The sequence below is a fragment of the Piliocolobus tephrosceles genome, unplaced genomic scaffold (genome assembly GCF_002776525.5).
Source record: "Piliocolobus tephrosceles isolate RC106 unplaced genomic scaffold, ASM277652v3 unscaffolded_109, whole genome shotgun sequence".
Taxonomy (NCBI): domain Eukaryota; kingdom Metazoa; phylum Chordata; class Mammalia; order Primates; family Cercopithecidae; genus Piliocolobus; species Piliocolobus tephrosceles.
Window position 1 is genome coordinate 110,009 of NW_022291976.1, and position 25,028 is coordinate 135,036.

At 39.9% G+C, this 25,028-nt stretch overlaps 1 protein-coding gene across 2 annotated transcripts in view; it reads right to left on the reverse strand.

Moving 5' to 3' along the window:
* Positions 1 to 25,028, reverse strand: part of LOC111529480 (CTD small phosphatase-like protein 2) — a 110,279-nt gene that overhangs the window by 12,759 nt on the left and 72,492 nt on the right. For both annotated transcript variants that reach the window (XM_023196350.2, XM_023196353.3), the window contains exons 5-8: positions 24,311 to 24,526; positions 18,122 to 18,200; positions 17,449 to 17,560; positions 14,181 to 14,267 (exon numbers count right to left, since the gene is read on the reverse strand). In XM_023196350.2, coding sequence (XP_023052118.1) covers positions 14,181 to 14,267; positions 17,449 to 17,560; positions 18,122 to 18,200; positions 24,311 to 24,526 — 494 coding nt within the window. The remainder of the gene's footprint in view (positions 1 to 14,180; positions 14,268 to 17,448; positions 17,561 to 18,121; positions 18,201 to 24,310; positions 24,527 to 25,028) is intronic.

A 25,028-nucleotide genomic window follows, 5' to 3' on the forward strand; every position in this document is an offset into this window, starting at 1 on the left:
CATTTAAGCTAAAAATGGAAAGTTTCCCTCTGAGATTTTGATCCACCAGTAAGCTCCATCTTCCAGCCAGGTAGAATCCATCCAATTGTGTCCACCTCTAGCTGACCTGTCTCAATGACCTTCCTCAATAATTACTCAGAATTCCTTCAAACAACCACCTGCTAAAAATATCTCTATTTTATATTTATACCAAAGTAAATAATATTCAAAAGGAAACGTCTGGATTGGTGGGTTTAAATAACCTCAATTTTTCAGAAATCAATCTTGCTATTCTACATTTAATGATTCAGATGTGACATCTAAATTAGCACTATTGGTTACTTGAGATTAAAATTCTAATAGTCAAACACAACAGTTCTCAAAACCTACTGGTATCAGAAAAGACTACAGTAACCACAGAGCTGCTTTACATACATTATTTTATTATTTCTGTGTCTCTCTTTGCCTACATTTAATATAGCTCCTATAATCTAATATTCAAAAAAGCCATGAGCATCCATTAAAACTATTTACATTCTGACTCCTCTAAATTGTATTCATTTTGTTACAAAATTTTACAGAAAGAAAAATACTGTACTTCATTCAAAGGTGACTATTATAATTTCAGATACCACAAATAACAAGTATTTATTGAACTAGATTCACAGATTCAGATTAAAAGCAAACAAAACACTTTGTGGTAGCAACAAATTCAAATCTAGGCTTAGTGGAGTTTCAATTCTGGCATCCATGTATATGCACACAAAAATGCCCCCATGACAAAAATCTAGTTCTGGGAATATTTTAAGGCAAAATAGATAATTTCCTTAAGAACTGAGCACTTATAGGAGACAAATTTTGTTTGTTTTGAGACGGAATTTCACTCTTGTGGCCCAGGCTGGAGTGTAGTGGCGCGATCAATCTCGGCTCACTGCAACCTCTGCCTCCTGGGTTCAAGTGATTCTCCTGCCTCAGCCTCCCAAGTAGGGGATGGGATTACAGGCATCCGCCACCACAACTGGCTAACTTTTTGTAGAGATGGGGTTTTGCCATGTTGGGCAGGCTGATCTCAAACTCCTGACCTCAGGTGATCTGCCCGCCTTGGCCTCCCAAAGTGCTGAGATTACAGGCATGAGCCACCAAGCCAGGCCAGAAGACAAATTTTGAATGATCATTACTATGCTAATAATATCACTGTGTCCCCTTCCCTGCGTTAGATAAAGGTTTACTTGTTTTTAATCCTATTAGTCTTTTTCTTTTTTTTGAGGAGTCTTGTTCTTTCCCCCAGGTTGGAATGTGGTGGCGCCATCTCGGCTCACTGCAACCTCCACCTCCAAGGTTCAAGCAATTCTCCTACCTCAGCCTCTGGAGCAGCTGGGATTACAGATATGCGCCACCACACCCGGCTAATTTTTGTATTTTTAGTAGAGATGGGGTTTCACCACGTTGTCCAGGCTAGTCTCAAACTCCTAACCTCAAGTGATCTGCCTGCCTCCCAAAGTGCTGGGATTACAGGCATGTAATCATTACACTCCGCCCAGCCTAATCCTATCAGTCTTGACTAATCAAAAACAAAGTAAACCACACACCCCTCCTCAAAGCAGAAGAAGAGAAACAAATCTCCAGCATCCAATCACCATCATTTAGGATGGGGTCTAAAAATTTTAACTATAGTTGCTCTTCTAATCAATTTGAAAATTCTCATCCTGAAACATTTGGTGTAGTTTGTAGCCTTGATTGAAAACCACAAACACCTGATTTCTTTGGTAGGCCAAATAATGACAGATTTATATATATATTATTTTACTAACAAAATCATTTTATTCAAATGAGTCTTTTCAAAATAGATTTGTGATGGTTAAGAAAAACCCATCTATTCTGTCAATACTTTTTCTGAATTCCATCTCAAGGTAAATGATAAACTATAAACTATCAGAACCTTTTACTTGTTGCCGGTGTTCATCACTCACAGGCAGTTAGTAACCAAAAATATTTCATTTTTTCATATATATATCAAAATGTTTTATTTTCAATATCCCTATTATCACTTGCTCCATATACAGGTTGAGTGTCCCTTATCTGAAAATGCAAAATGATCCAATGAGCATTTCTTTTGAACGTCATGTCAGTGCTCAAAAAGTTTCAGGCTTTTTTTTTTTTTAAGACAAGGTTTCACTCTGTTGTCCAGGTTGGAGTGCAGTGGTGTAAACAGGGCCACTGCAGCCTCAACCTCCTGGGCTGAAGTGATCCTCCTGCCTCAGCCTTCCATGTAGCTGGGATGACAGGTGCATAACACCATGCCTGGCTTTAAACAATTTTTCTTTTGGTAGAGATGGGCTCTCAGTATCTCACTACGTTGTCCAGGCTGGTCTCAAACTCTTAGGCTCAAGCAATATTGCCTTGGCCTCCCAAAGTGCTGGGATTATAGGTATGACTGATCACACCTAAGTTGCAGATTTTTTTTTTTTTGGTGATACCGTCTCATTCTGCTGCCCAGGCTGGAGTGCAGTAACATGATCTTGGCTTACTACAACCTCTGCCTCCCCGGTTCAAGCAATTCTCATGCCTAAGCCTCCCCAGTAGCTGGGGTTATAGGCGTGTGCCACCACATCCGGCTAATTTTTGTATTTTTAATAGAGACGGTTTTCACTGTGTTGGCCAGGCTGGTCTCGAACTCTCAAACTCAGGTGATCTGCCCGCCTCAGTCTCCCAGGGTGCCCGTATTACAGGCGTGAGCCATCACGCTTGATGATAAATTTCAGATTTTGAGGCATTTCAGATTTCACATTTTTTGAATTAGGGATATTCAACCTGCAGTAAACTAAGATAAGCTGGGCCTCTTTGAGATTTATTCCCTCTGAACACAACACAATTCCACTGCACAAGAATACGTCTAGTTAACAATATTTTCCAACCACAGTAAGTGGAACATTGTTCAAAGGTGACATTTTCCAACTTCTCATACAGTGACTTCCAGATTAGGTCAAAGCTATAGCTTCATTGTGCATACTACTACTTTAACTCTACTTAAATATAACATGCATCTTAAAATTTGACATTGCTTTTAAAATGTGTTTGTTTACTGGGGATAAAAGGTGGCACTGAAGATAAAGGAACATGTTGCTAGAGTGTTTCTTTACTATGAGAATAGAAAGAATAATTGTTGAAAGTAATAGTTCCTATCCTCAGAACAGATTCACCATGTGAACAAGAAGGTGTTTCAGTATTAAAAGACACAGGCAGAGAATGAGGTGGTTAGCAGGAAGGAAAGTGGGAAGAAACATAGAAAGGTACTGGACTGGAGTTAGGGCCACATGGGGTTGTGCCACGTGATGAAAAGGCAAAATCTCAGAAACAGTAGTAGAGATGAGATATAAAGCCAGCAGCATCTAAGTAATCTGGATATAGATAAGTGTGAACAGAGATATACAAGTCAAGAAGCACTATGTACTGTCTGGTAAGAACAAATAAAGAACATCTGTCAGGTACATATAATACAATGAGTTTAACTCTTGAGACTACCATTACTTTATTGTGTTAGGTCAGAGATACAAGAACAGACAGATGCACACATAGACATGACTCCGAATGCTTCAAGATCTATTCCACAAATAGCATTAGCTCCATTTTTCTTCTAATTTTACTCTCATACAAAGATTCCTTTCCTGAGCTGCCTACTTCCCATTTTCTACATTTCCTGAATCCACACCTTTCCTTCTTAAAACTTTTACCTTCTTAAAACTTGCAACTCTTCAAAATTATGTAATCTCCCAAAGGCCAAAAGCTTCATTTCAGTCTAGTATACATGTATCTTCAAATTGATAATTACTTTATTTACAGTACAAATAATTTTAATATTTTTTCAGTAAACCAAATATATTGTGAAAAATGTTAAAAGTTAAAAAATAACGCCAAATGTCCTAAGAAATAATTATATAAAAAAACTATTCAAGATTACTACTTGAAGATACAGATTTATGAACATGTTCATTATGTTAAACTTTAAAAAATGAACATCTATCAGAATATCTGTAAAAGGGTGTTGTAGTGCCAGGCATGGTGGCTCGCGCTTGTAATCTCAGCACTTTGGGAGGCTGAGGCAAGTGGATCACCTGAGGTCAGGAGTTTGAGACCAGCCTCACCACAACATGTTGAAACCCTGTCTCTACTAAATATACTACTAAATGTACAAAAATTAGCCGGACGTGGTGGCGTGCACCTGTAGTCCCAGCTACTGGGGAGGCTGAGACAGGAGAATTGCTTGAACCCAGGAGACAGAGGTTGCAGTGAGCTAAGATGCGCCACTGCACTCCAGCCTGGGCAACAGAGTGAGACTCTATCTCAAAAAAAAAAGGTGTTGTGAAGTGATTTTAGCACAATTTACATTTTACACAGAACATGAATATGTGTGTGTGTGTGTGTGTGTGTGTGTGTGTGTGTATATATATATATTTTTTTTTATGGAGTCCCACTCTGTTGCCCAGGCTGGAATGCAATGGTGTGGTCTCGGCTCACTGCAACCTCCGTCTTCCAGGTTTAAGTGATTCTCCTGCCTCAGCCTCCCAAGTAGCTGGGGCTATAGGCGTGTGTCACCACAACTGGCTAATTTTTGTATTTTCAGTGGAGATGGGATTTTGCCATGTTGGCCAGGATGGTCATTCCTGACCTCGTGATCTGCCTGCCTTGGCCTCCCAAAGTGCTGGGATTACAGGTGTGAGCCACCACGCCCGGCCACATATATAATTTTTAAAAACCCACTACACTAATACTACATGATATGAGTAATACCTGATGGTCTGTATTTTTTAGTATTAAGATAAAAATTGTATATAGATAGTACTGAAAGGCTATTAATAGTTAACATAGCTGGATTTTAAAAAAAGTAGTCATTGGCTGGGTGTGGCAGGTCACGCCTGTAATCCCAGCACTTTGAGAGGCCCAGGCAGGCAGATCGCCAGAGGTCAGGAGTTCAAGACTAGCCTGGCCAACATGGTGAAAACCCCATCTCTACTAAAAATACAAAAAATTAGCTGGGCATGGTGGTGTACACCTGTAGTCCCAGCTACTTGAAAGGCTGAAGTGGGAGAATCACTGGAACAGGGAAGGCGCAGGTTGCACTGAGCTGAGATTACACCACTGCACTCCAGCCTGGGTGATCGAGGAAGACTCTGTCTCAAAAAAATAAATAAATAAATAAATAAAAATAAAAAAGGCAGTCATTACAATGACAATCCACTTATAAACTGGTTCTAGATATTGTGTGGTAAAGTCTGTCTAAAACAAAACTCATGTCTAATTATATAATTTCAAGTTATATACTTAGTAATTTCTTATATACTTAGTAATATACTAAGTTATATACTTAGTAATGCTTATTAAACCTTAATCTAATATCATAGATAATTTTGATAGTATGACTCCCCCAAAAAATTACCTTACATGTGAGTCTTTTTAGGGAAAATACTTCTAAATGATTTTTACGCCCAGATAATACAACCATAACTTTGTTTTTTGAGACAGAGTCTCACTCTGTCACACAGGCTGGAGTACAGTGGCGCAATCTCAGCTCACTGAAACCTCCACCTCCTGGGTTCAAGCAATTCTCTGCCTCAGCCTCCCAAATAGCTGGGCTTACAGGGGTCCAACACCACGCCTGGCTAATATTTTTGTATTTTTAGTAGAGATGGGGTTTCACTATCTTGGCCATGCTGGTCTTGAACTCCTGACCTCATGATCCACCCGCCTCAGCCTCCCAAAGTGCTGGGATTACAGGGGTAAGCCACAGCACCCAGCAGACCATAACTTTCAAAAAGAAACATCGTTGATACTTTTTCCATGATATCCTTCCAATTCCATTGTAGCAATAGGTTTTAAAAAATGATGAATCCAAGGAATCACCCACTTAAGAGTATGACATCTGTTTTCCCGTAATCAAAAAGATGACTGGTCGGTGCTATTTCTTATTTAATTAAGCAAGAAGAATTAAAACAGTAAAAAACCAACAAAGTTGGGGAATATAAAGAATGAGATGCAGCCAGGTGTGGTGGCTCAATGCCTATAATCCCAAAATGCTAGGGCATTCTGGGAGGCCGAGGTGAGCAGATGACTTGAGCCCAGGTAGTTTTGAGACCAGTCTGGGCAACATGGCGAAACCCTGTCTCTACAAAAAAAATATAAAAATCAGCCAGGCATGGTGGAACTCGCCTGTAGTCCTAGCTACTCAGGGGGCTGAGGCAGGAGAATTGCTTGAACCCAGGAGGTCGAGGCTGCAGTGAGCTGTGATCATGTCAGTGCACTCCAGCCTGGGTGGCAGAATGAGACCCTGTCTCAAAAAAACAACAACAACAACAAAAAAGAGAATGAGATGCTACCATTAACTGAAAAAATCTTACCATCAGTAGATACCACAAATGTACAAGTGGCTGTACCAATTTTTTTAACTCTTCTGTACACCTCAGTTTCCCTATCTATAAAATAAAGGATATAACAACAATATCTACATCATAAGTTTATTGTGAAGCTTAAATAACTTAATACATGTAAAGTACCTAGAACAGTGTCTGGTACATTCAAAGTGCCAATAGCTATTAGCTATTATTATCTATCTCATTGTTTAAAAGTAATCAGTCACAATAAGACCTGGAGTATGATTCTATTGGGCAGAACTGGGCAACCTCAATTCCAAAGAGAAAGCCCTACAGCCACAATCGATACTTTTGGAAGAGGGAAATAACAAACTGTTTCAGTAAACTGCTTAACTTAGTTAATATTTTCTTGGCATCAATACCAGAGTTTCAAGATAAAACCCAGACTTTCTCCAAGGAAAGAGGGTTGCTCAGGTAGGCCCTAGGGTGATCTCAATTTCATAACTCAGAGTGATTTTATAGCAGTTATCTTTTGCTTCACAAAATTCCAGTAAGAGGTAGATAGATGCTGGGGGTAGTATTTGTAGGTAGATAAATCTGGGATGAATAGGTAAACACTAAAACCAATAAAAATAAAAACAAAACAACAAAAATCCCTAAATTAAAAGCTCCTGCGGCTGGGCACAGTGGCTCACACCTATAATCCCAGCACTTTGAGCGGCCGAGCTAGGCGGATCTGTTGAGGTCAGGAGTTCGTGACTAGCCTGGCCAACAAGGTGAAACCCCGTCTCTACTAAAAATACAAAAATTAGCTGGGCGTGGTGGCGCATGCCTGTAATCCCAGGTACTTGGGAGGCTGAGGCAGAAGAATTGCTTGAACCCAGGAAGTGGAGGTTGCAGTGAGCTGAAATGGCGCCACTGCACTGTAGCCTGGGCGACAGAGCAGCAAGACTCATGTCTTATTTACAAAAAAAAAACAAGTTCCTGCAAACCCTTACTCTATTAAACAGAAATCAACCTGAAAAGAAATTTTTTGAAGAGTACAGGCAGGGCATGGTGGCTCACACCTGTAATCTCAGGATTTTGGGAGTCCGAGATGGGTGGATTGCTTGAGCCCAGGAGTTTGAGACCAGTCTGGGCAACACAGAGAAACCCCATCTCTACAAGAAGTACAAAAAAGGGCGTGGTGGCACATTTCTGTAGTCCCAGCTACCACTTGGGACGCTGAGGTGAGAGGATGGTTTGAGCCTGGAAGATAGAGGCTATAGTGAGCCCAGACTGTGTCAATGCACTCCAGCCTGGGCAACAGAGCGACACCATGCCTCCAAAAAAAAAAAAAAAAGTCGAAGTAGGATAAAATGAAGCTTAATGTATTCATATAGGAGATTTATATTAAAAGTTACCAATGGGGCTGGGCATGGTGGCTCATGCCTGTAATCCCAATACTTTGGGAGGCTGAGGTCGGCAGATCACTTGAGGTGACTAGCCTGGCCAACATGGTGAAACCCCATCTCTACTGAAAATACAAAAATTAGCCAGCCGCAGTAGCATGTGCCTATAATCCTAGCTACTCGGGAGGCTGAGGCAGGAGAATTTCTTGAACCTGGGAGGCGGAGACTGTGGTGAGCCAAGAGAGTGCCATTGCACTCCAGCCACCAATGAAGCATAATTTTCATCAGGGAAAAATCTGCCAATATAGTGTATGTACATAAATTTGCATATATAAAAAAATTGATGTATTTACATTAATAAAAGTTTAGTCAAAACAATGGCCATTTTAGTAAAACAAAAATGTTACCTTTAAACTCAAACTCTGAAGTTCAAAGGAAATGAAGCCTCCAATTTAATGTAATCAACTGTCACATCTTCTAAATTTATAGCCATTAAATAAGACTTTCCACATAGTATGTTTTCTTTTCTTTTCTTTTTCTTTTTTTTTTTTTTTTTTGGAGACAGTCTCTCGCTCTGTTGCCCAGGCTGGAGTGTAATGGTGCGATCTCGGCTCACTGCAACCTCTGCCTCGTGGGTTCAAGCAATTCTCCTGCCTCAGCCTCCCTAGTAGCTGGGACTACAGACGCCTGCCACCACGCCCAGCTAATTTTTTGTATTTTTAGTAAAGACAGGGCTTCACCATGTTGTTTAGGCTGGTCTCGAACTCTGACCTCAGGTGATCCACCTATCTCAGCCTCCCAAGTGCTGGGATTACAGGTGTGAGCCACCACGGCTGCTGGCCCGTATGTTTTTTCTTTTTTTTTTTTTTTGAGACAGGCTCTCTGTCACCCAGGGTGGAGTGCAGTGGTGTGATCACAGCTCACTAGGGCCTAAAGCTTCCGGGGTTCAGGTGATCTTCCCAGCTTCTGAAGGGACTAGAGGTGTGTGCCACCTATTTTTGCATTTTTTTGTAGAGACACAAGGTCTCACTACATTGCCCAGGCTGGTCTTGAACTCCTGAGCCCAAGCCATCCACCCACCTAGGGCTCCCAAAGTGCTATCATCACAGGCATGAGCCATCACACCCAGCCTGCATTTTAATGAATTGCTCCTAATTTTAAAATATACATTTTAGACAAAGAATCCCCATGAAATACATTTTTTCACATTTTTGAGAAGTAGAGAACTATTGATTTCATTTGTATCTTCTCCTTTTTTAGTCAATTAATAATGAATAATTATGAAAAAATTAGTACCAATAACTACACTTACTAATAAGGATGGGAAAGTGACTTTAAAGTTATTCTAAAGTAGTATTTTTAATATTCATCTACAATTAATTATTGAATTATTATTCCCTACAAGCTAAAATATTGGTTTCATCCTCCATGCTATGTAATTATGACCCTGAAATGTTTGATTTCTCAGTGTCCTGGCTCAAGCAATCCTCCTGGGACTATAGGCGCTCCCCCACCATGCCCGGCTAATTTTTTGGTATTTTTTGTAGGGACAGGATCTCACACTATCTTGCCTAGGCCGGTCTCGAACTCCCAGGCTCAAGCATTTCTCTCACCTCAGCCTTCCAGTGCAGGGATTACAAGCAATTCACTGCCCCGGCCTCAAATGTTGTTTTTTTAAAGACACAAATATACATGCTACTTTTGTAGAACAAAAATATGGTTTATGAATCTCAAGAACAAAGTACATGCTGGTTAGTATCAATTTAAATCAGAACTTGAGAAAAAAATTAGGTATTTACTACAAAATTATAAATTCAAATGATTGGTTTCTTTCCTTCATGAAGCAAAAATAAAGCTCACTTTTCTAGAAAAGACTGTAAAGAGGAGACAGAAGCAAGTGACCCTCTACTTCTCTTGTTCTTTCTTTTCTTTTTGAGATGGAGACTCACTTTGTCGCCCAGGCTGGAGTGCAGTGGCGTGGTCTCGGCTCACTGCAACCTCCACCTCCTGGTTTCAATTGATTCTCCTGCCTCGGTCTCCCTAGTAGCTGGGATTATAGGCACCTGCCACCACACCCGGCTAATTTTTGTTTTATTTTGTGGAGATGGGGTCTTGCCATGTTGGCCAGGCTGATCCTGAACTCCTGACCTCAGGTGATCTGCCCATCTCGACCTCCCAAAGTGCTGGGATTATAGGCGTGAGCCACTGCACCTGGCCCTACTTCTCTTGTTCTGTGGTATGAAAATTATCCTAAGCTGTAAGATTCCCAAGAAAACTGAAAGAATGGGGACGCGGGTAAGCTTTGCTAACCGTGGCCTTCCCCATCCACCTCTTCCCCCAACTTTTCCCATAAAAGCAACCTCTACTAATAAAACAAAGCATCTTTTACAAGTAGCTCCCTACAGGGATCCTATCTGTCCTTGAGTGCTTACCACAATCTGATTTCTGGACAGCTGACCCAAAGTTTGTTGATTTTACTGATCTTCAGAAAGCCACTGACTGGCTAAAGTCTTATTGGTGAACAGAGTCAAAAATCAGATGCCCCTGCCAAGCTTTACAGAATGAGGAGGTGGACAACACAGTTACGTTTGGCTGCACTGTGGTGAAACATATGAGGTATCTTCTTTTTGTCTTCAATCAGCCACACTTGGGCTGAGTAGTTCTATTACATCTTCAAAAAACTGAGCTCCAGTTCTTGATGGAGACAGAGGAAGGTCATTGAGGAGGTGGTTCAGCTCAAGAGCTAAGTGAAAAATGTCTTTTGATTCAGTCCTGCTTGTGGATAGAAGTCATCTTCGGGATGGAAGAGGGAGTGAGATGACCTAGAGTCTTGAATTGGTGGATCTGCAGGAACAGAAACTAAATACAGTGGAGACCTCTTAACTGAGTAACACCACGAGATGGATTTCCTGACAATGTGCCAATATAGGCTAAATATAAAAATTAAACATGTGCAATAAAAGTGATCATGCACTTGTTTTTCCAGATATCAAATGCATTTGTACCATTTTATGAATACATGTTTTCTTAATAACTGATTATAAAACAATGTAAAAAAAAAAACCAAGTTAAGAAAAATAGACCCTTTCAAACAAAAAGCCTATAATTTTGCCTATATGAGTGCCATTTCCTCACGTTTAAAAAGTAGGTTCTCCTTTCAAATGACTTTTTCTCCATATAGAAACTACAATCTGTCTACTCCACATAGTGTCAGTAGTAACATACATCAAATTTTAATTTGAGATAGATCTTTCAGGTTTGTTTTTTAAATCCCCTAGAGAAATGAAATTCAAATTACACCTCAAGGTACTACTTTAGAATAATCTACCTGCTTACAAATTCTAAGACTTGCATTAACCAAGTTTATTCCTACGTATCAACCAGAAGAAGAGTATGTGTCATTAAGTCAGGCAATCTTTAAATGTGAGTAGTGGCCACCTCAAATTTCCCTCAAACTTTGATTTTAAAAAAACTTTAAAGACCCACAACCAGATTACTGTGGATCTAATTTAAATTTTCTACATACATTTGCAAGAATTTTGATGAACATCTGATTACTTACAATTTGAATATGTAAATTTACTGTATATACTCTCATAATTATTAGATCAGGAATCAGCAAACTATGGCCAGTTGGCCACATGCAACCTGCCACTGATTTTTGTACACAAAGTTGTACTGGGACACAGCCATGCTTTTTCATTTATGTATTGTCCATGGCTACTTTCATGCTGCAATAGCAGAAAAAGCAGTCATGACAGGGACCACAAAACCTAAAATATTTACTTTATAGAAAAAGGTTGCCAACCCCTGATATAGACAATTATTAAAACATATAATACAATTACTTTAAATTATTTTGAAATGAAACAAATAACATGTAGAATTAAAATTAGTTATAGGTCAAACATAACAAATTTGCCACAGTAAGAAAAAAAATGTAAAATAAGTCCTAAGAGGACACTCCATCTGGCTTTCAGATGAATAATCTGATCTTTACATATAGAATATATATACATATATATGTAAATGCTATAAAACTAACATTCAAGAATATACAGATACACGCTATGGAACTGTTCATTTAAAAATGGCTACTTTTATCATGTAAATTTCACCTCAATACATTTAAAAAAAAAAAAATAAGAGTATATGCAGTACTTTACAGATTTCTACCTTTAAGTGGGCCACATCATAGTATAGTGGTTAAATATTTAAGTTACATCTTACCTAATAATGTGGTTTCTCCAAAATCTCTTAGATCATCTCAGACCCTTGTGTATATTTCTTCTTTGCCAGTAGATGGAGACAACACCACTGAAAGTTTAAAAGACATCATTCCCTGTTTAAAGGGAGCTTGCTGGTCTGAAAACTGGGGGAACCCTAACCCAAAGATTTCTTCATTTATTTTTTAAAAAGACGGAATGGCTATGCCAAAACAAGAAATCCAAGGGAATGTATGCAATATTAACTACGGATATCCTAAAAAATTTACTGAAAAGTAACTAAACTCTGTGATACGGTAACTAAAGCGTATTAAAATGCAATCATCTCTATAGCTTATAAGGTTCAAACTACCTGCTCTGTGCTCTCATTTAGGCTAAATCATTTATTTTTCAGTTTCAGCAAGTGTAATTCATAATATATAAGAAAAAGAGTTCTTTGAATTCCACAGAGGTAGATGCAGTACATATATAGTTTTTGAATTAGCCATATATGCTGCTAGAAGCTTTTTATTCAAAATAAGACAACTATCCAGATCCACATGAAATAATAAGAACTTTAAAAAGAGAGTTAAAGCAGAAATGGTAGAAGCAGTAAGAAAAAAATCAATTTTATGATCATACTGAAGAGAAATGCTCATAAAAGGGAAGAATCAAATTTACCTACTTAAGTTTCTTATTTCACTACTAAAAATTACATAAACAGACCAAAAACCATCTGTAAGAAATAAATTTCAATTTCAAACCTAGAAGCTTAAGAAGTCATCTCAAAATCATTATTTATCTATATTTTTCAATTAACAGCTTTCCTTTCCAAATTCAAAGCCTTAAAGCCATTTTTTCAAATGCAATCATGAAAAAAAACCCAAAAGCAAAAAACAAAGAAAAACCCCAACAAGGTTATCAAGCTTAAAAGAGAAAACTAAGATATCACTACACTAGTTACATCTGCCACAAGGACTCCTGTCCTTAAAGTCCACTAAACAAGAACAACCAATTTGATAGAAAATGTCTTAAGAAAAATACTTGTCTTAAACCAAACGATAATCAGTTTTGAAAGGGAACAGAAAAATCTTTAAATCAATTTTATGTGTATTTTGCTTACCCTCTGATTATATATCAGGACTAAAATCAGCTTACATAAAAAGTGAATTCAGTATTCAAATATTTATTGCCATAGCTACAATACCTACCCTAGGTTAAAACTAGAACTGACAACTAAAATAAATCCTCTTACAACTCATTACTAGACAAAGTAGGTTAAAGTAGCCATGAACTACAAACTTCTATTTAACTCTTAAATTTCATGGTTTCTGTGAGACATAAACTATTATCTGCCAAGAAAACTATAACCACATTCTAACTGCCTTTAAGAACACATAAACAACCAAACACCTTTTCATCATCCACATGGCAAATGCTCTGTGACTCTAAGTTAATCTTTAGGCTGGCTCCCTCTTGACAGACAACAAACTTCAATCCCCAATCTTTCAACAACTATTATATAATGCCAATAATGCTAGTTAAATAACAACCTCCAAAACAAAAAGGCACTTTGCAATTTTCAAAGTGTATTCACTTATATTATTAACTCAATCTTATAATAATGGGAAAACCTTAAAGTAAAAACTATGGCCAGCACACATAATCCACAGTGAAATGTTAATGATATTTGTATTTTGCACTGTTACCTGTCCATCAGCACAGATGAGACAGAAATGCTTAAAGGCCTTAAGTAAAACAATAACTAGAAAAGTGTCCTGGAATTCTGAGATTAATTATAAAAGAGATGTACTAAAGTATAATTTTCACAGACCACATTACTACTATAGGAAATAAAATGATCAACAAGGAATGAGTTTTCTTTGTATTAATTGGATTTTTGGAAAACAAAAACAAAAAAACACCAGGAGTTAACCTGGCAAATTCCTCTTGAGGATCTATGATGTCAGTGCTCCTGCCTCCACCTGCTGGCAAACACATTACAAAACTAGCTGAGATCTCAAGGTAAGAAAGTTAGCATTTTTGCAGTAACAAATTAATGTTGTTTTATGTAATATCTAGCATGATGCTAATTTTGTTAATAAATCATTAAAATGTTGATGAAATCCATTATACATCTACAGGAAAACACATTTAATGTCACATACACAAAAAAATACAAAAGATTTCTTTTATCAGAATGTTATCAGGCCAACAATCATCAAAAAAATTTTAATTACCTGATAAATGACATCTTGGAAAAGGACTGGAAAAGTAAGTGCTGCATCTTCTAGCTCATTTAGACTACAGTGCACTAGTGTTTCATCCTTAAAATAAAAAACACATATTGAAACAAGATAGTAAAAGAAACTTCAAAGGATAATTTTATGTATTCTTAATCACCAAAAACCTAAAGCGCCCACTCATGCGTGGAATTTTACATTTAAAATATATTACTATATGTGGCACAGCAATTTGGGATAGGAGTTTGTAAAGTCACTAGTTCTCAGGTGTAGCTCCTGGGCCAGCAAGCAGAATAAACATCATCTGAGAACCAGTTAGAAATGCAAATGTTAACCTCACTTCTGATGATCAGAAACTCAGGGGAGGGGATGGGTCTCAGCAATCTGTTTTTTGTTTTTTTTTTTTTCTTTTTGAGACAGAGTCTCCCTCTGTTGCCCAGACTAGACAGGCGACCTATCTTAGCTCACTGTCACGTCCTCCTACTGTGTTCAAACGATTCTCCTGCCTCAGCCTCCTGAGTAGCAGGGATTACAGGTGCCAGGAATCATGCCTGGCTAACTATTGTAGTTTTAGTAGAGACAGGGTTTCACCATGTTGGTCAGGCTGGTCTCGAACTCCTGACCTCAGGAACATTCCTTGGCCTCCCAAAGTGCTGGGCTTATAGGAGTGAGCCACCGTGCCTGGCAACGATGTCTGTTTTTAGAAGCCCTTCAGATGATTCTGACATATGCTCAAGTTTGAGAAGCAAAGCTCTGAGTTCTGTAGTTGCCAACTTTCAGTTAAACCTACATGCATGTTACTTGTTTACAATTAGCAAATGTAAGTGCAGAATCTAATTATTAAAAATATATATTCTGTTCATGTAACTCCTCATCCTCCAACTTTTTATAAAGCATCTTACTTTAAGTAGATGTTTTAGTATCTCACAAATTGTGTTTCATACAATTTCACTAAACACCAGACGATCTGGGCTCACTGCAACCTCCACCTCCCGGGATTAAGCTATTCTCCCGCCTCAGCCTCCCAAGATTAGAGGCACGCACCACCACGCCTGGCTAATTTTTGTATTTTTAGTGGAGATGAGGTTTCACTATATTGGCCAGGCTGTTCTCAAACTCCTGGACTCAAGTATCTGCCCGCCTTGGCCTCCCAAAGTGCTGGGATTACAAGCGTGAGCCACTGTGCCTGACCTAGATAAATTTTCTTTCCTTCCTTTTAAAACTGAAATGAGATCTCACTTTGTTGCCCAGGCTGCAATGCAGTGGCACAATTGTAGCTCACTGCCGCCTCAAACTCCCGGCCTCAAGGGATCCTCCTGTCTCAGTCTCCGGAGTAGCTGGGACTACAGGCTTTCACCATCAGGTTCATTCATTTTTTGTAGAGACGTGGGTCTCACTATGTTGTCTAGGCTGGTCTCGAATTCCTGGGCTGAATGGAGCCTCCCAAAGTGCTGGAATTACAGGCATGAGCCACTGTGCCCGGCTAAGATAAATCTTCTATGAGAACTAAACCACATCTCCAATTATAGGGTACCAGTAACAAATGCTTAATAATAAAATATTTTCCAATATGACATGAGATACATTTTTTTACTAATATCAAGAAATTAGTTGTGTCCCCAATCCCACTACTTCATTTTACTAGCCTTAAAAAAAGTAAACACGCCGGGCATGGTGGCTCAAGCCTGTAATCCCAGCACTTTGGGAGGCCGAGACGGGCGGATCACGAGGTCAGGAGATCGAGACCATCCTGGCTAACATGGTGAAACCCCATCTCTACTCAAAAATACAAAAAACTAGCCAGGTGAGGTGGCGGGCGCCTGTAGTCCCAGCTACTCGGGAGGCTGAGGCAGGAGAATGGCGTAAACTTGGGAGGCAGAGCTTGTAGTGAGCTGAGATCCGGCCACTGCACTCCAGCCTGGGTGACAAAGCGAGACTCCGTCTCAAAACTAAACAAAAAAAAAAAGTAAACAGATTTTAAAAATGCAAAATTAATAAGAAGTCAGATGCAGAGGGGAAATGTGACTATATATTAAGTTTCATTAGCAAATGATAGGAGATAATCGTTTTCAAAGCTTTTCTGTTACCCTAAAATATCTTTTTTTTTTTTTTCCTAAGACAGAATCTTGCTCTGTTGCCCAGGCTGGAATGTAGTGACATGATCTCAGCTCACTGCAACCTCCGCCTCCTGGGTTCTAGTGATTCTTGTGCCTCAGCCTCCTGAGTAGCTAGGATTACAAGTGTGTATTACCACACCCAGCTAATTTTTGAATTCTTAGTAGAGAATGGGTTTCACCCTGTTGGTCAGGCTGGTCTCAAACTCCTGGCTTCAAGTGATCTGCCCAAAGATCAGATTCCCAAAGTTCTAGGATTATAGGCATGAGCTACTGCGCCCAGCCCCTAAAATACAAATTTTCAAATCACATCAAAACATCATATTGGGGCGACGCATGGTGGCTCACACCTGTAATCCCAACATCTTGGGAGACCGAGGCGGGTGGATCATGAGGTCAGGAGGTCGAGACCATCCTGGCTAACACAGTGAAACCCTGTCTCTACTAAAAATAACAAAAAATTAGCCAGGCGTGGTGGCAGGCACCTGTAGTCCCAGCTACTCGGGAGGCTGAGGCAGGAGAATGGCGTGAACCCAGGAGGCGGAGTTTGTAGTGAGCCAAGATCACACCACTGCACTCTAGTCTGGGCGACAGAGCAAGACTCCATCTCAAAAAAAAAAAAAGAAATTGGCGGGGTGCGGTGGCTCAAGCCTGTAATCCCAGCACTTTGGGAGGCCGAGACGGGAGGATCACGAGGTCAGGAGATCAAGACCATCCTGGCTAACACAGTGAAACCCCGTCTCTACTAAAAAATACAAAAAAGCTAGCTGGGCGAGGTGGCGGGCGTCTGTAGTCCCAGCTACTCGGGAGGCTGAGGCAGAAGAATGGCGTAAACCCGGAGGCGGAGCTTGCAGTGAGCTGAGATCCGGCCACTGCACTCCAGCCCGGGCGACAGAGCGAGACTCCGTCCCCCAAAAAAAGAAAAAAATAAGAAATTGTGCTTTTGAGACTATTAATATAACATATATACAAAAATAAGAATACGAAAAGGTTTATGGTCTTGCATATGGTTAATTCAGTTGACCCAAATTATATTTGGTCCTTCAGGAAAACATGATCCCGACAAAAAAAGGGGAAAGCTAACATAGGCATGATTCTAAAAAATAATTTCACCCCTTTATTCTCTCTACCTCTACAGATAATATACTTACCAAGTCTAAAACTAGGGAGAATTCCGGTGTGCTTCTTGTTTTCAACGGAAGAGCAGGTTTCCTATTTAGTTGTTCTTCTGTCAGTGGCGGGACATGTTTGATGAAATAATAGCTATAAATCAGATTTTAAGAAAATTTCAACATTTTCTTTTTATAAATATAAAACATTACTAAGCTCAGCCCATTTAAAAATCTATAAAGCAGTTAACCCAGAAAACGAAACTTATAAAAGATGTTAATAAAAGTGAAAATATACAAATTATTTTATCTGTAAATCAGTAACAGCTGTTTTCGTTTGTTTTTGAGACAATCTCACTCTATCACAGGTCACTGTAACCTCTGCCTCCTGGGCTCAAGTGATCCTCCCAACCTCACCCTCCCTAATAGCTGGGACTACAGGTGTATGCCACCATGTACAGCCAGTTTTTGTATTTTTTTATACAGATGAGGTTTTGCCATGTTGCCCAGGCTGGTCTTGAACTCCAGGGCTCAAACAATCTGCCTGCCTAGGCCTCTCAAAGTGCTGGGATGAGCCACTGCACCCAGCCCCAGTAAAAGTTTCAATACCTACAGGTCACATATCTTGGCAATATACTATTTAGCCACCAATCCACATATATAACCTACTTTCACCATGCTCCAAAAAGGAAAGAAAGAGAAAAAAGCAACTCACGGGTCAAATACTTCCCAGTCTTCTTCATAGGTGGCCTCTGCGTGGGCTGACGAGTAACCACTATCTGGAGTTACTGGTGCTATTTAACACAGTGAAAGACAAAATGTTGCTTTTACTGAATGCTTCATGAAATATACATTTTTACTGCTTCTATATAAGATCTTCCTAAAGCCTTTTGTATTTTAAAGACAGAAATAATTTGTACACAACACCTAAAAGTCAATTTATTAACATATATATCTAACTTTAGATCTAAAGGGAAAAATGACCACTATAGAAAAAAAGGAAAAGCAGATCATGGTTAGAATTAAGATGTTTATCAGCTAAGAAAAAATCTACTACTTATTACTACAAAAATGTACCCCAAAAAATGCATGGTGTTTACATGTAATCACCAAAAAATTTCATGGTGCTCTTATGGGGTAATAGTTCATAAAATGCCTTGTACATACACACAGTCAGTAAATGTACGCTGAGAACAGACCCAAATGTAGTTTTTATTTTTGAGATGGAGTCTCGATCTGTCGCCCAGGCTAGAGTGCAATGGCACAACCTTAATTCACTGCAACCTACACCCCACAGGTTCAAGCGATTCTCCTGCCTCAGCCTCGTAAACAGCTGGGATTACAGATGCGTGCCACCACACGTGGCTGATTTTAGTAGAGACGGGGTTTCTCCATGTTGGTCAGGCTGGTCTCAAACACCCAAACTCAGGTGATCCGTGCACCTTGATCTCTCAAAGTGCTGGAATTATAGGCGTGAGCTACCGCACCCGGCCTGTGAACAGTCTTTAAAAAGTTCATGAACCCTCTGAAGACTTGTTAAAAAAAATTGTATGTTCCCAGGAATCTCAAGACTATGATCTTTTTTTTTTTTTTTTTTTTTTGGGGAGGGGGCTCCCCCTGTCCCCCAGGCTAGAGTGCTGTGGCCTGATCTCTGCTCACTGCAAGCCCCACCTCCCGAGTAGCTGGGACTACAGGCACGTGCCACCACACCCAGCTAATTTTTTGTATTTTTAGTAGAGATGGGGTTTCACAGTGTTAGCCAAGATGGTCTGGATCTCCTGACCTCATAATCCACCCACCTTATGATCCGCCCGCCTCGGCCTCCAAAAGTGCTGGGATTACAGGCGTGAGCCACTGTGCCTGGCCAAGACTATGATCTTAAAAAATTAAGAAATGCGGCCAGGTGTGGTGGCGGGCGCCTGTAATCCCAGCACTTTGGAAGGCCAAGGCAGGTAGATCACCTGAGGTCAGGAGTTTGAGATCAGCCTGACAAACATGGAGAAACTCCATCTCTATAAAAATACAAAATTAGCTGAGTGTGGTGGTGCATACCTGTAATCCCAGCTATTTAGGAGGCTGAGGCAGGAGAATCGCTTGCACCTGGGAGGCGGAGGTTGCAGTGAGCTGAGATCGTGTCATTGCACTGTAGCCTGGGCAACAAGAGCAAAACTCCATCTCAAAAAAAAAAAAAAAAAAAATTTATTAATTAATTAAGAAATGCTACTTTATGCATGCATTCTGTTGTTTTCTCGTTTTTTGTTTTGAGGTGGAGTCTCAGTCTGTTGCCCAGGTTGGAGTGCAGTGGCACGATCTGGGCTCCGCCAGCCAGAAATCGTTCTTTTAATCTTTTTTTTGAGACAGCATCCTGCTCTGTTGCCCAGGCTGGAGTGCAGTGGAACAAACACTGTGGCCTTGACATGGGATCCAGCGATCCTCCTGCCTCAGCCTCCCATATAGGTGGGACTACAGATTACCACCACACCTGGATAATTTTTAAAATTTTTTTGTGGAGATAAGAAAGTGTCTCATTATGCTGCCCAGGCTGGTCTTGAACTCCTGGGCTCAAAAGATCCTCCTTCCTCGGCCTCCTAAAGTGCAGGTGAGCCACCGTACCTGATCAAAATCACTGCTTTGGAGACTTATTATTTTACTTCTAATTTATAAACAACTTAAAATGATCAAGAAGTAATTCTATATTGCATGCCATCGTTCATTCCCAGTTTGAGCTAAGAGCCTATCTTTTGACAGAGCTTTTGACAGAGCTTTAGAAATTATGCTGGGAATTTTCTGGCTGGGCGCGGTGGCTCAAGCCTGTAATCCCAGCACTCTGGGAGGTCGAGGTGGGCGGATCACAAGGTCAGGAGGTTGAGACCATCCTGGCTAACACAGGGAAACCCTGTCTCTACTAAAAACACAAAAAATTAGCCAGGTGTGGTGGCGGGTTCCTGTAGTCCCAGCTACTCGGGAGGCTGAGGCAAGAGAATGGCGTGACCCCAGGAGGGGGAGCTTGGAGTGAGCTGAGATTGCTCCACTGCACTCCGGCCTGGGCGACAGGGCAAGGCTCTGTCTCCAAAAAAAAAAAAAAAAAATGCTGGGAATTTTCCAAGACAATAACTATAACTTAAATGTAAGAAGACAAAGGTAACTTTTTTTTTTTTTTTTTGAGACGGAGTCTCGCTCTGTTGCCTAGGCTGGAGTGCAGTGGCCGGATCTCAGCTCACTGCAAGCTCCGCCTCCCAGGTTCCCGCCATTCTCCTGCCTCAGCCTCCCGAGTAGCTGGGACTACAGGCGCCCGCCACCTCGCCCGGCTAGTTTTTTGTATTTTTGAGTAGAGACGGGGTTTCACCATGTTAGCCAGGATGGTCTCGATCTCCTGACCTCGTGATCCGCCCATCTCGGCCTCCCAAAGTGCTGGGATTACAGGCTTGAGCCACCGCGCCCGGCCCCTGACAAAGGTTAACTTATAAGCCAAATAGGTAATGTCTCAGATATAAAAATTTAAAGTGGAACCCAATAGAAATTTCTATAATCTTTCTATAGAAATGAGATGGTAAGTCTTTCAAGACAAAAGTTAATCTTTTGTGCAATTATCATGTGTTAACATCTTTTGAGACAGTCAACGTGGTGTGTATGTTCAATGGATGACATCAGATGTAAAGCAGAATTTTTGTTCATCTCTGACATTATGCTTCCAGTAATTCATTAGCACAAGAAAATATATCTTCCAACAACTTTACTGTTTCAAGTTCCTATTAATCTCAGATGAATGAAAGAATATTTTTATTTGTTTTACTATTATTTTTTGAGACAGGTCTCACTTTGTTCCCTAGGCTGGAGTGCAGTGGCATGAACACAGCTCACTGCAGCCTTGACCTCACAGACTCAAGCAATCCTCCCACCTCAGTCCTTCAAGTAGCTGGGACTACAGGTGTGCGAGCCATGAAGCCCAGCTAATTTTTTTTTGTTTGTTTTTGTAGAGATAGGGTTTTGCCATATTGCCCATGCTAGTCTCGAACTCCTGAGCTCAAGTGATCTGCCCACCTTGGCCTCCCAAACTGCTGTGATTATAGGCATGAGCCATGACACCCAACCAAGAATATTTGTTAGGTGCTTATATGCTAAGCATTTTGCATATTTTATCTCATTTAGCCTGCAAAACTTTGTATTACAAAAACCATGTTAAAGCTAAGAAAACTGTTTTTGAAACTGTCTCAAGAGCTTACATAAGTTGTCCAAAGTAACACAGCTGCCAGCTTCCTACCTTCTTGTTCTCTTTGGCTATGTTCTCAAAGTTAAGGAAACGAATACTTTTGTCACTCATACTAAATGCATCTATCTATATTCTCATGATCATCCCAATCAGAGTAACTACAATGTGACATACCATGTCATTTAGCTCATTTCTTTGTAGCAGCACTCACCATATTGTATAGTGATGCTTTTTTCTATATTTGGCTTTTCAATTAGATCACAAACTCCTCAGGGGTCAATTCATCAACAGTTCCCATCACAAAAAAATAGGCGCTCATAAATGTTGGGGGAATAAATGAATGACTGTGACAACTACAGTATATCTTAATTTTCCTTTCTAGAAACCACTAAGGTTACAGAAATCCTTTCTCCATCCTCATAGTTGTCAGAAAAAATAAATACAAAGGCTTACACAGCAGCATGAAAATACAGAACAAACATCAAACAGGAAGCCAAAGCCCTGAACTTTAGTCTATACTTCACTTCATTAGTCTTATACCACTGGGCAAAGTAATAAGCATAAAATGATGGGTTAAAGGTGGGTGAAATTGCAAATATTACTCACAAAAGAATGAATGTAATTGTATTGATTTGCTTGTTAGAGTCTGTATTATTTTTAAATTCTAAATTTAACATTATACATATAAATCTTTTACTTGATGACTTTAAAATAAACCTTTCCTATTTTGCTGCTTGTCTCTTCATGTTGATATTACTGGATTGCATTCTATAGAAGTTTCATAATTGTATCATATTTTCTTTAAATGTTTTCTGCTGTATCAATTAGTTTTTTAAAAGTTTCCTTTTTATAGCTGAGAGAAGTACAGATGCTCCTAGACTTATGATGGGGCTACATCCCAATAATCCCATCACAAGTCACAAATATCATAGGTCAAAATGCATTTAACACCCTGATAAACTCATTGTAAAATAAAAGAATTGGAAGCTGAACGACTGTAACTCAGGAACCATCTGAATATTCTATTTCCTTAAACCAAACTATGCTTCTTTTTTTCTTTTTTGTTTCTCAAGACTGGATCTTGTTCTGCTGCCTAGGCTGTATTGCAGTGGCTCAATCATAGCTCACAGCAGTCTGGAACTCCTGGGCTCAAACAATCCTTCCACTTCAGCCTCCAGAGTAACTAAGACTACAGGCACACGCCACCATCCCCAGCTAATTAAAAAAAAATTTTTTTTTTGCCAGGCACAGTGGCTCACACTTGTAATCCCAGTACTTTGGAAGGCCGAGGTGGGCGCATCATTTGAAGTCAGGAGTTCAAGACCCCCTGGTCAACATGATGAAACCCCGTCTCTACTAAAAGCTAAAAAAAAAAATTAGCTGGGCGTGGTGGCACATGCCTGTATTCCCAGCTACTCAGGAGGCTGAGGCAGGCAAATCGCTTCAACCAGGAGGCCAAGATTACAGTGAGCCGAGATCATGCCACTGCACTGTCCAGCCTGGGCAACAGAGTGAGACTCCACCTCAGACAGCATCTGGCTCTTCTGCCCAGGCTGGTCTCAAACTCTTGACCTCAAGCAATCCTCCTGCCTTGGCCTCCTGAAGTGCTGGGTTACAGGCCCGAGTCATCATGCCTGGCCCCAAACTATGTTTCTTAACTTTTATTTACTGGGCTCTCTCAAATACCTGGTATTAAACAACAACAATAACAAACAAACATCTAAGATAAAATCTCCATGCCCTAATAAGAAGATGGCCTTCTTCAGTTTTATTTCTGCTTTTAAGAATGGTGGAACACAATTCCATCTTGTACCTTGTCTATTCACCACAGTACTCAGAGGTAATAACTTCCTAATCCATGTGTTTCCACATTTCAGGGACAACTGGCTCCGAAACCCAATAATTATGTTTGGCCTTTATAAGGTTCCAAGTCAGGCTGTAAAGTTAGGTATATGGGGAGATCTAGGAACAGAAGCACTTTTTGGGGGGATGTCATCGACGTAATCAAACAAATCTGAAGGTATGAGACTGCCTCTAGGTAGTGACCTCAGACATAAGGGTCTAAGACTTGTGCAATAATAATAAGGATGTTAATAAACATGAGCATATATTTTGTTAGTTGTATTAAATTTCTCCAAGCAGTAAGATTAGTGGTAATAATTAAACTGTAAAATGACTAATACCTAGTCAAAATCTTTAAAAAATTTTCAATTTCAAAATGACTTTGGATTTTTGGGACAAAGTTTTGTTTCCAATTTTTTTTCTTTTTTTTTTTTGAGACGGAGTCTGGCTCTGTCGCCCGGGCTGGAGTGCAGTGGCCGGATCTCAGCTCACTGCAAGCTCCGCCTCCCAGGTTTACGCCATCCTCCTGCCTCAGCCTCCCGAGTAGCTGGGACTACAGGCGCCCGCCACCTTGCCCGGCTAGTTTTTTGTATTTTTTAGTAGAGACGGGGTTTCACCGTGTTAGCCAGGATGGTCTCGATCTCCTGACCTCGTGATCCGCCCGTCTCGGCCTCCCAAAGTGCTGGGATTATAGGCTTGAGCCACTGCGCCCGGTCCACCAATTTTAATTTTTTCTTAACTTCCAGGAAGAAAAACCTATGCATACAATCTGCTCATTTAAGACAAAATATGAAATACTATATTTTTTATCAACTACTCATGAAGATGTATAAGAAAAGAAATTTTCTTCACCTGTAAGGGGTGGGATATCACGATTAACTGTTTCTTCTGCTTCTTCTAAACCATTGTTTATTGATGGTCTCACTTGAACTGCTTGATTTGAGTAAGCTGCTCCATTAGTTGATGTAGTAGTACTGGTAGTGATCTCATCCACCTGTTCCATATCAAGTTGTTTTACTATTTCTTCAGCTTCCACAGCCTGTCCTGGAGAATCTGATCCTGATGTTCCTGAAATCATGATTCAGTGTACTATCATCATTTAAAAATGCAACTATTTAGAAAAACTAAATGCAACATCAATGTACAATATATTTACTTAGACTGATCATTCCTGCAGGAACAAAGCCGAGGATTTTGTTTTTTAGAGAATCTTTGCTAGCTATTTCAAACAATGAAGAACAAAGACTTACAGGCTAGAGTAACATTTGTGAGTAAAGTTTTTGCATCCTAGTCATGTGTGCAATTGTAATTTTTCAACCAGAGGTATCAAAAAATTAGCTAACTGTTCCCCTAATCATGAGAACCTTTTAATTAAAAGATATAAGAATAATTTCTCAGCCAAACCTCCATCTCAATAACAAAGACTCACTACTCAATAACAAATACAGGTGTGGTGACTCACGCCTGTAATCCCAGCACTTTGGGAGGCTGAGGCAAGCAGATTGCTTGAGCTCAGGAGTTCGAAACCAGCCTGGGCAACATGGCTGTCTCTACAAAGAATATAAAAACT